The sequence below is a fragment of the Vanellus vanellus genome, assembly GCF_965231255.1.
Source record: "Vanellus vanellus genome assembly, chromosome: Z".
NCBI lineage: Eukaryota > Metazoa > Chordata > Aves > Charadriiformes > Charadriidae > Vanellus > Vanellus vanellus.
In genome coordinates this window covers 10,394,872-10,406,987 of record NC_138908.1, presented here as the reverse complement: position 1 = coordinate 10,406,987, position 12,116 = coordinate 10,394,872, and the positions used below count along the sequence as shown (strand labels likewise).

The 12,116-nt window shown below is 45.6% G+C and overlaps 1 protein-coding gene across 2 annotated transcripts in view; it reads right to left on the bottom strand.

Moving 5' to 3' along the window:
• LOC309683638 (PALM2-AKAP2 fusion protein-like) overlaps positions 1–12,116 on the bottom strand; it is a gene marked incomplete at its 5' end in the record, with an annotated part of 112,701 nt that overhangs the window by 842 nt on the left and 99,743 nt on the right. Inside the window, one exon of one of the 2 annotated variants that reach the window (XM_082497962.1) lies at positions 8,944–8,982. The exons of the other annotated variant lie outside the window; for it this stretch is intronic. Within the exon in view, the coding sequence (XP_082354088.1) occupies positions 8,944–8,982 (39 nt within the window). The remainder of the gene's footprint in view (positions 1–8,943; positions 8,983–12,116) is intronic. 2 annotated transcript variants of the gene reach the window in all.

The window sequence follows — 12,116 nt, the reverse complement described above, 5'->3', positions numbered from 1 at the left end:
AGGCAGCTCTCTCCGCATCTTCTTCTCGTGGTCTTTGGCTGCAGCTAGGCCAACAGGAAAGGCTACACACTTTGGTCAAAGTGATCTGGGAGCGAAAAATCACTCCATGCATATGGGAAAGGAGATTTACACGAGGAGGAACTGCACAGCCTGTAGAGTCTGGTACAAGATGGGCCCTGATACATGTATATATTTTTCATACACACACACACAGAGTCACACACATACACACATCTATGCACACATATAAAAACATGCACACTGTGTATGTATTATACATATACACACACATGCACACACAGAAACAATTAACTAAAAAAGAAAGTTTTAATATGTGTTTTAACAAGGTTAAAAAAAAATTAGACAAAACCAAAAGGTGTTATTGTGACATGCATCTGATGTACTGCTCGGCAAACGAGTGGTGTTCCTCAGGGGTTGGTACTAGCACTGGTGCTGTTTAACATCTTAGCAACATGGACCATGGGATTGAGTGCACACTCAGCAAGTTTGGCGACCATAACAAGCTGTGTGCTGCAGTCAACAAGCTGGAGGGAAGGGATGCCATCCAGAGGGACCTGGACAGGCTGGAGAGGTGGGCCCAAGCCAACCTCAGTTCAACAAGGCCAAGGGCAAGGTCCTTCACCAGGGTCAGGGCAATCCCAAGCACAAATACAGGCCGGGCAGAGAACAGATTGACAGCAGCCCTGAGGAGAAGGACTTGGGTGTGCTGATTGACAAGAAGCTCAACACGAGCCGGCCATGTGCGCTGGCAGCCCAGAAAGCAAACCGCACCCTGGGCTGCATCAAAAGAAGTGTGGCCAGCAGGGCAAGGGAGGTGATTCTGTCCCTCTACTCCACTCTCGTGAGACCCCACCTGGAGTACTGTGTCCCACTCTGGGGCCCCCAACACAAGAAGGACATGGACCTGTTGGAGTGAGTCCAGAGGAGGGCCACAAAGATGATCAGAGGGCTGGAGCACCTCTCCTGTGAAGACAGGCTGAGAGAGTTAGGGTTGTTCAGCCTGGAGAAGAGAAGTCTCCGGGCAGATCTTATAGCAGCCTTCCAATACTCAAAGGGGGCTTACAAGAAAGATGGGGAAGGACTCTTGATCAGGGAGTGTAGTGATAGGATGAGGGGTAACAGTTTTAAACTGAAAGAGGGTAGACTTAGATGAGATATTAGGAAGAAATTCTTTACCGTGAGGGTGGTGAGACACTGGCACAGGTTGCCCAGGGAAGTTGTTGAGGCCTCATCCCTGGAGGTGTTCAAGGCCAGGCTGGACGTGGCCTTGGGCAACCTGGTCTTGTGGGAGGTGTCCCTGCCCATGGCAGGGGGGCTGGAACTAGACGATCTTTAAGATCCTTTCCAACCCAACCCATTCTATGATTCTAAATAATGCATGGTAGTAGGTATTTCCCCCCCCAGCTTAGTGAGACATAAATGGGTCTGGGACCTTCTTACTGAAGTACATGGCAATATTATTTTCTGACCGACACTGACTCACAGCTCCACGACCAAACTACAAAGCTACTAATGTCCACTGCCCTCAATGTGTTTTAAATCAGCCCTTCCGGATTAGTAAAATTTTGAAATGTTTTATCAGTCAGTTAAAAAAAATGGTAAAAAAAAAGTCCCAACAAATACGTGACTGTTCACTGAACCATCTCTGGTCCCCAGTGCTTCCTGCAGGCTGCTCTGCACAGTCCTTGATTGCCGAAGAGAAGCTGACGTTTTGAGAAAGGACAATGCTATTTTATTCCTCCGTGTATTAAGTCAGGTGCAGTGGGGACTTCAGTCTTGACTGTAATAAAAATAAATAACTGAAGTCTAAAGAAACTCTTCTTTCAGCTCGTAACAAGCTGTGGTTGGAGAAGTACACCTGTACAGGCAATATCAGGAAATCAGCTCTGAACTGCCAGCTGAAATTGCCAGCCATAACTTTGCTTATAGGAAGGAGAACACTCTTCTGCATTTACGCTAAGATGCAGACCTCCATTCGGGAGCTGAAGTTAGGGTGGAGTTTGGCCAGCTTTACTATTTCTTTGCCCTCCTAGTTTCTTTTGATGATAACTATGAACAACCCAAAGAACTAAAGGCAAAATCCAGCCAACAGAGATGATTTTGAGCTAAAGCTCCACCTGCTTCCCAGCACTGACCAGGGCTACAAAGCTGGTCCAGGTCCACTGGAGGGTTTTTTTTTCTGAAATTTTGCCCAAAATCATGCCTCCTCTTATTGCAGATGTCCTGGTTTGAAGTCAAACAGAACCAATATTCTTTTCAGTAATTTTACTTTTCAGCTAAGCGTATTCTAACAACTCTCTGAAATTAATGGCATATTTTTCAGTCAGTGTTGGCTTCTAGTAGAGATAAGGCCCGACGTTTACACTGAATACCAAGGCATGGTATGCAGAAAGGCTCCCACTTATACTTATTGCTATAACACCCCAGGGCAGCTCACTTTGTTATTTGTCCCGTTGGAGGGTCAGAAGCAGAAAAGCGTAGTGGGGTCCCACCTGCGGGGAGGAGCGGGCAGGACAGGTGACCCAAAACTGACCAACAGGGTATTCCATCCCATCTGCCTCATGCTCAGTAGAAAAGCTGAGGGATCAAAGGGGTCAGCCTCTTTCTTCAATGGCCGGTGTCCAAGAAGAACTCTGCCTGTTCGCCTGCCTTTGATCCTGACCCGTGCGTTCCTGAATCCAAATCCTGAGTTCAGTTCCCATCCATTGCTGATTCCAGTCTGGGACCTTTCCTGTGCCTGTCGTTGATGTGATTGTCATCCTGGGAGCTTGATACAGGTTGTATGTATTATATATATTTCATTATTTTCTTTTTTTAAAAAATATATATTATTATCTTTTCTTTTTATTGTAAATATTTCATTGACGCAGATTAATTTCTTTTCAACTCACAATTCTCTCTCTCTCTCTTTCATTTTCCCTCGTCTCCCCTGAGGGGAGATGGTCTCCCCTGTCTGAAGGGGGGAGAGGTCAAAGAGGGTGTCTGTTGTTGGTGTTAGTGCCTAGCCCAGCCCAAACCAGAACAGCAGAGCAACCACCAGAAGGGGGAGTCGGGCTGAGCAGTTTCTCTTTTACCCAGTAGAGGGCAAATGTGCTCACAAACCTAACAATTCATGAAAAAAAAAAAAAAAAAACCAAAACGAAATCAGTAAAAGAACTCCTTCTGAGACATCAGCCTGTAAGCAGCATACTGGAGACACTCCTGCTGCAGGGCTGAGGACAGGCAGTTTAAACCACATTTGGGATTCTGAATGCCCAAACCAAGGACAAGAACCCAAACTGAACAATGGAGAAGCAAAACTGGGACTGGGTATCAGAGCATCATCTTATTATATTCTCAGAATAAAAAAAGGCAGTGGCTGCTCCAGGGTTAGCAATGAAGGAGGAAAAAACCCTAGTGACTTTTTTTTTTTTGGATGGCAACAGACAAATATTGATAGACAGAAGACTATCAAGACTGGTATGGGATGATGATTAAATAAAACACAGAAAATTACTGTGCTCCCCACTGGAAATTGAAATTTACATGAAAAACCAGCAACACCAGCATAAATTTCAAACCAAAACTGTCACTGTCACAGAGTACTGGTATATTTAGATGAGGTCTGCTCAATTTGGTGTGTAGATTTAGGCCAGCTGAAAATTAAATGGATTTTACATAATCTACAACAGTTTCCAGTCAGTGTCTTCCTTGCTGGAAATCACAATGTTGTGATGGTCTCAGGTGATGGCCCTTACATTTTGGAAATTTCTGCTTTGGATCAGTCAGCTCGTCTTTGTCTTAAAAGATGGCAACAAGGTTTCTTCCATTCATCCCTTGTCTGCAAACCTGTCCAGAACCTTGTCTGCTTCTGTAAAATGTTGCTGGTTGCTCCAAGGAAAACTGTTTCCAGAATTATAACAGAGATACCATGAGGGCATTGAATGTGGGCTTAGCCTTTGCAGGAGAAAAAGTACTGATGTCTGGCTTAGTATTAATAGACAAGCCCTCTAAATAGTAGAGCAGATACTAATAAGCTAAAGGTCCTTTAGAACAGTTACTCCAGAATTATTCTTCTAATCACTGAGAAGAGTGTTTGACCTAAAATAACCCTCATTTTTACAAGGCTATGTCAGTTTTACACCCGCTAGAGGAAACAATGGGGTAATTATAGCATGCAACTGGAATGACTGAGTGGAGAATTGGGACTCCTCAATGGAGCATTGAATTCACAGCCCAGGAAGCTGCTTGCCTAAAATAGCAAACGATCTCCATTTTAGAATATTCTTGGCAGATATCAGGGCTGACCATAGACCCGTCATGAGTCCGGTGCTCAGAGGCTCTCCACTGGAGGTCGAAGGAAGGAAAGTCTTTTGCTTTTGTTGTTGTGGCTGTTTTGTGGTTCTGCAACACGCCACAGTTTGGCCACGTTACAACATACTACCTCAAGGCTTAGTAAGTGATGATGCCCCATGTCAGCTCAGCAGGTGCACTGCAGTGAGCGACCCAGGCAGGGCCCGGCTTGGCTGGTCAGAGCATCCTGAGGCAGCCGGGCTGATAACTGCAGGCAGAAAGCGTATATGGAAAATCAGAAAGATCACGAAGCTGATCAAGCTAAGGCTGAAGAACTGAGCTGGCTACATCCTAATGGTAAGGCCATGTCAGTGAAAAAAGCAATGTCATATAAAATGTCTTACTTGGGAGAGGTGATTTGACTACTAGCTGCAATAGAAGAGGAAGAATTTGGAGAGCAGAAGTAGGTATGAGGGAAAGACAAATGTACCAAGATATGTAGGGCTGTAAAAACTGCTCTTCATCCCTCCTTGCAAAAAATTGTTGTGTGGATCTTGTGGTTGTACCTCTGGGGTCTTGCTAAGAATTGCAGTGGGCTTTTTCCTAACAGATTTCATTTATTCTTGAGGATTTAAAAAGAAAAAGATTGAAACACTATCAGGTGTAAGATCATAGAATCACAGAATCATAGAATGGTTTAGGTTGGAAGGGACCTTGAAGATCATCGAGTTCCAACCCCCCTGCCATAGGCAGGGACACCTCTCACTAGACCAGGTTGCCCAAGGCCACATCCAGCCTGGCCTTGAACACCTCCAGGGATGGGGCCTCAACAGCCTCTCTGGGCAACCTGTGCCAGTGCCTCACCACCCTCAGAGTGAAAAACTTCTTCCTGATGTTTAATCTGAACCTGCCCTCTTCCAGTTTATCTATGCATCCTAGAGATGGAAACTAACCTGTCCTGAGTTTTCCTCCAACAGATGTAACAACAATTGCTCTCTTACTGGCAACAAGACAATACAAAGCAAAATACAGATATGCTTTAGTACAAAGCATATTTTTCCCCACCACTGAATGAAACTGACTACTATACAGTACTGGCTAATTTTTATTGAACAGTAGCAGCAAAACTGATGCGGAAGCAACAAGATTTTTCTGGAGCTTAATGTTTAGTGATTCAAACAAAACCAGAAAATGCACAGGTCTGGGTGTCCAAAGTCTACCAGTACCATGCGGGAAAGTCATTGCACAAGTCACCTTCATGGAGCGCACCGTGCACAGGGACAGAAGCACAAAGGCAGGAAACTGGATGCCTATTCCTGCAGATGTGAGTGTTCCCACTCAGGAATGATAAGCTAAATGCTTTAACACAAAACTGGAACTAGTGAGGGACAAAGAACATCTATTTCTCCAGTATAAAGGTATTTTCTTTACTGTACCTACTTAATGCTATTCACTGAATACCCCAGACCTCTAGGGAGCACAGTGAGGAACCGGGTACCTGAGACAAAAATGTGTTTACCTGAGACAAGACAGTAACGGTATTATACTGCTGCTGGTCAGTATTAAAACATAAACTGTGTGCTCTCTGCCATCAAAACTAGTATGTTGGTTTTCTGTTTTGTAACACAAAATTTTTCAGCAGTAGCCTTTAGAGTTGCATAAATGTCACCTTACTGCAGCATCTCCTACAGCATGATTGATACTAAGCAAACTCAGGTTAATGTCCTGTAAATTTGAAGACACATATAGTTGTAAGGACAAAAGCAGAAGATTTTGAGGACAAAACCAACCTATATAGGTGCAGGCATGTAGTTATCTGTGGCCTCTTTAAACCAGCAGGTGGATGTGCTTTTAACACAGGCTGCAGGAATTTGGAGGTGGTAATTTTGTCAGTCCAATTTTGTTCAATATATTCATTAATGACCTGGATGAGGGGACAGAGTGTATCCTCAGCAAGTTTGCTGATGATACCAAACTGGGTGGGGTGGCTGACACCCCAGAGGGCCGTGCTGCCATCCAGCGCGACCTGGACAGGCTGGAGAGCTGGGCAGAGAAGAACCTTATGAGGTTCAACAAAAGCAAGTGCAAGGTCCTGCACCTGGGGAGGAAGAATGCTAGGCACCAGTATAGGTTAGGGGCGGACCTGCTGGGAAGCAGCTCAGAGGAGAAGGATCTGGGGGTTGTGGTAGACAGTAAATTATCCATGGCCCAGCAATGTGCCCTTGTTGCCAAAAAGGCCAATGGAATCCTGGGCTGCATAGGGAAGAGTGTGGCCAGTAGGTCGAAGGAGGTCATTCTCCCCTTCTGCTCTGCACTGGTGAGGCCACAACTGGAATACTGTGTCCAGTTTTGGGCTCCCCAGTTCAAGAGGGACAGGGAACTGCTGGAGCGAGTCCAGCAAAGGGCAACTGAGATGATTAAGGGCTTGGAGCATCTGCCTTATGAGGAAAGGCTGAGAGAGCTGGGACTCTTTAGCCTGGAGAAGAGAAGGCTGAGGGGAGACCTTATTATGGCGTACAAGTATCTAAGGGTGGGTTGAAGGAGGATGGAGCCAGACTCTTTTCAATGGTTCCCAGTGACAGGACGAGGGGCAATGGGCACAAGTTAGAACATAGGAAGTTCTGTTCAAATACACGGAAACACTTCTTTATGGTGAGGGTGACAGAGCACTGGCCCAGGCTGCCCAGGGAGGCTGTGGAGTGCCCTTCTCTGGAGATTTTCAAGACCCACCTGGATGCAGTCCTGAGTGATGTGCTCTGGGCATTCCTGCTTTAGCAGGGGAGTTGGACTAGATGATCTCTAGAGGTCCCTTCCAACTCTGAAACTCCGTGATTCCATGAAAACCGCATCAACCCAACAAGGCAGGCTGTGGTTTGCTGCATGTAGGTTAACTTCAGCAGTTAGTGTACCTTACCTGGGGTTTGCTGCTTACCAGAGCAGAGCCACCAGGCCAATTGCGTGGAAGCCCCTGCTCCCAGCCGGCACAAATGCAGCCGGGTCAGCTCCAGTGCTGCCGACAACAATTAAAATTGAGCCACCTGCCTGCACCAGAGAAGGTTATGGAGCCACAGCTCAGCTCTGGGGTCAGTAGAGAGTAGGGGGGCATCATGCCCTGAGTCTTGCTGTTCCTCCCGAAAGAACTGCCCAGCTCCAGCTAAAGATTTGCAGTGAGAATCAAATGGTTTCTTCAGCCCGAGATTAACACTGGAGATTAGCCAGGTGGCATACTTTCACCTGCATACAGAATCACTGTGTCCTACAGCCTTTTTCATCTCTACCCCCCTTTCCATCCATGCACGTTCATTTCCAGCTCATTTCTCCTTGCATCATTATCATTTTACAATGTGGACACACAACCTCCTAGCAGAAGGCCAAGGGCTGGCCATGCAGAATCTACACCTGAGCTTCTGCCTCCCACACAATATCAAACGCTCTGATCTCTACTTACCGTTCATAAATCATAACTCAGGTTATTGTGCAGATATTATGGGGGAGGAAAGGCCCAACCTATGTTTAAAACCAGATCTCTGAAAACACACTGCGCTTATACTGATTAACTCTCTATGAATACCCTACTCAAAGATCAATCACTGGCTTGTATCTGTGAGATAAAACCCACCCTAAATTATTTAATGAATAGACTTGACTTTGTTTTACTCGCCAGGACAGAAAATGTTCATATACTTGTCTTGAGGTAGCTGGTGTGGTCAAATAAATTATGGAACACAGAAATAATGGAAGGTTCACATTTATAAAAAACAGCTGATAGTGGATGAATTAATACCAGTCATTACCACAATCTATTTGTGTCTCTTAGAGAAGTCCAGATTTACACATATGTCTGCACAAAAAATTACAGCAATGGAAACGTCCACATTATTGAGCACCTCCTTCGTACAAATGTTGCAGAAGTGTAGTTGGAATCAACTCCCTGCTCTTAAAATTGTTGCATTTGGCAGAACCCAGCTTTGTAGGGATAAGGACTGTGCAAGTTATTGCCTTGCTAACATACCAAATGTCACCGCAAATACCCTTTCTTTAGCAGGTCTGCATTTCTTCTACTCTGGGACCAACACTGATGCTAAGTTGTGGGATTGTGATCAGCCATCACATCACAACACACAGGCACAAGGACAGGTTCACAAAATTCACGAGACTGAAGCCCTGCGCTTGGATCTGACTCTTCTTCCACGGATGAAAGGTTGGTGTGCAGATTCTTCACAGAATACTAGATGTTTTGACAGTGCTAAATACTCTGTAATCAGAGACAAAGGAAAGCCGCAGAAGTTCCACTCAGCATCTGAGGATGCTTGGATCCCAGGTTTAGCTTTGCCAGCTAAACGGTAACCAGGATTAAGGAGAAATTCTCATTTCACGCCTCAGGAATGCTCCAGTCCTGGGCAACAGCTCCCATCCCTTTATTACAATCCCTCCCATGCCAGAAATTGTAACTAGAATCCAAGGGTTAGAAAAACAGCCACACAAATATTTGTTGAATAGAGATAAGAAGGAATAACCCACACATGCATTTGCATCCGGTTTTGATATGAGACAGCACTGGCACACAGCATGAAAATGCAAACTGCAGTGACATGCACTTGGAATCACCATGCAAGAGAAAGCAAAAATAAGTAAGCAGTTGAAAAGTACCTCAGAAGTAACCTTGCTAGACAGTAATTTACAGGTGTACTGGTAGAAAGGGAAAAGACCAGCATTAGTACATCAAACAGGCATGTTATAACTAGGAAACAAGAACAAAATAAAGAAATTGCAAGAACTGGCACATCCCAGAGTATAAGATTTCAAGCAACTTGGTGTCATAAAAAAAAAGTAAGGTTAGTCAGTTTGGTGTTTTTTTAATGACGTTGCTTGGCCAGTCTCAGTCTTGTTTATCATCAGTGTTTGACCTGTTTTCTTGCTGCTGCTTTTTCTCTTTTTCTCACCTGTTGAGACCTCTACTGTAACACATCCTTTTTTGGAAGAAACTGCCCCCTTGCCTGAGCAGTAAAGTTCTTCCAAGAGCGGATGCGCTTGATTTGCCCTCTGTCTCTGAAAGGCAAAACCTGCAAGCCCCGGCCAGCGTGGCCGTGTTGTTGCCACTGAAGCCAGACATAAAACAGAACGCGGTGATGTTTAAAGGACAGGTAGGGTAGATGTCCTACTGAAACCACCCTCCTGCCTTTTGGTGTGTCTTACACATAGGGAGAAACTGAAGCTCTCTACATCAGTACTGTTGGTGTGCTCAGCGTATTAGGGGGGGTTTCCATGGACATTAAACCTCTCCACAACTCCACTCAGGAGACTGTGGCTGCTGCTGCCAGCTCCGTTCAGCCTCGGATGCCACAGCACCCTGACTGCTCCGGTACCTGAGGAAGTCTCTGGTTCCCCTCACTCACATAGAGCAATGCTGAGCCACGTTCAGCTCTCAGAACTTCATGCTCCAAGTAGCAGATGCCTGTCTGGTTGCCAGTTATGCTCCTTCCCCTGCTATACTGAAGAGATTTTTTAAAACAGGCCACTGATGTGGCTCTTCTGATTTGGTAGTTACAGAAATCTTTTTCCTGAGCACACGGTCAATGTCCTCTGCTGACAAATCAAAGCTATTTGTTGTTTAAATAATTATTGCTTAGCCTGCCGTGTAGAATATTAGCTCAAACTAACAGTGGTACAAGTGCAGCACTTATTTGAATTATCTTTCCCCTGTCAGTGGTGGGAATTGTTTACAAAAGGAGAGCAGAAAAAGGCAGGGAAGAGAAACAAAACACTCCTGCTGGTGCAAGGAAGCTCTGCAGGACACTGCCCTCTAATAGGATTTTGGGTAGGCAGTCCCAGGAATGTAAATCTTGTTTGGCTGCATGCAACGGGCTTAGAGAAGAGGAGAATGACACCAAACCGCAACACTGTGGGACTTCGGTGTGCACTGGGGCTCTGTGAATTCACTGCAGCCTTGACAATTTGTCCCAGAAAAGGATCCATCCCACAAATTGTCTGACCAGCACCGGTGCTCTGGCAGTGCATATTTGGGTGGTCGGTGCCTGGACAGCTTCAGCAGCAGCAGATGAACTGAGCTGACACCCAGAGCACACCTCTTCGGTCAAATGCTGCCCAGACCAGCGCTTCAGTCAGGACATCAGGGCTCACTTCCAACTGCAGAAGGGACTATGCAATCATGGCCAACCTGCTTTCTATGGACCATGTGTGCAGCTCTGCAAGCACCTGAGGAGTTGCACTCAAGTGACCAAGCAGAGGGAGTTAGCTCCAATGACTTCTCACCTGCCTTTTGTGTGCTTTCATGTGACCATCACAGCTGTGGGAGAAGATTTCTGCCACAAGCCACTGCTTCATGGGCTGGGCAAGTCACTTTCGCTCTTCACAGGGGTGGAGGAAAAGCTCAGGGTGAGTACGAAGCTAAGTGTCATCTCTTTAGCACAGCGGCTCCTCTGCTGTGCCCAGGTTTCGAGCCACTAGAGTGACAGACACGCTGCAGGACTCCTGAGGACCAGTTCTGGTTTCACGGCAGGAGTTCTATGCCCCTCTGTTTTTTAAAGTTCCTCCTGGGCTCTGCAAAGGGCATGAGGGTGTGACATGTCTCCTGCCCCTGAGTGCCCTTCAGGGAAAGAGATCCTCTGGGGAGATGCCAGAAAACAGCACCCACCGAAGCAGGTGAAGCCACCCCATTTCACTGGGTGCTCTGGGGAGGGAGGAGAAACCAGAGAGTGTCTCCTTCCCAAGACACAGCCCCGAGATGCCGCTGTAAGAACAAGGCACGCTCCTGTGTGCAATCTGGCTTCCTATGTAGCAGCAGGAGCCTGATGGATGACAAGATCTTGTTTTTCAGTGGCTTCCACAAAAGAAAGGACCAGAAAGTTTCTGGTGTGCACTGGAAATTAATGTCTCCATTTTGAGTCAGCTCTCCTACTACGTTTTAGTTAACCAGCAGGAATGCAACCAGATCCCTCCACATTGCATTCCTTCTGATTTTAAGGATCTTATGCTACTGTGCAATATTCAGCAGTAATGACCAGGAGCTGCCAGACTAGTGCAGTATTCATGTTACAAACCTTTGCTTACTTCTATACACCTAATGAGACTCTACCCTTAGTGAACATTACTTGAAAGCAGTTTGTTTAGAGCATGAGCTCCTTGGTGCTGGTGCCATCATTCTGACATCTCTGGGAAATGCCTGGAGGACCGTGTCTGCTTCAGCAAACACATAACAACGACTACGTCCATGTAAGAAGTTTTATATCACACTTGTATCTCACTACCCTCTGCACTCATTGCCCACAGTAATAATGTGTATGAATAAGAAACACCTCGTGCTCTGTTGGGAAACAGGTTGTATAATGGATGCACCTGAACTTTGATACTTCCAGCTATGAAATTCATAGCTCTTCTTATCAGTGCCTCCAGAAAAGAATAACTTCATTGGGTTAAATTTTCCACTACAGTAATGACTGAAATGCAGGCACCCATTTAAGAAACTGAAATTCTGGCTGATTTTGTGTTTGTGTGGAAGACAGACAACAAATGCAGTGGGAAAAAGCATGCTGCCTGCTGAAGGATCCAAGTTAATTTCTGAGACATTACCAATCCAGCTCTGCAAGGGATGGTTTCTAGGGAAATTATCCATTTACACTGAATCCTGAGCACACTGGGATGGGACTTTGGGAGTCTACAAATACAGTGATTCACAAAGTTCAAGGAGCCACTAAAATAACCCACTGGAGGGTCTTGGTGATGTGTAATTTAACAGTCTGCCAATTGCAGGGAAGCTACCCACTGCCCTTACTATTAATTTATTAATTAACTTAATGAATTAA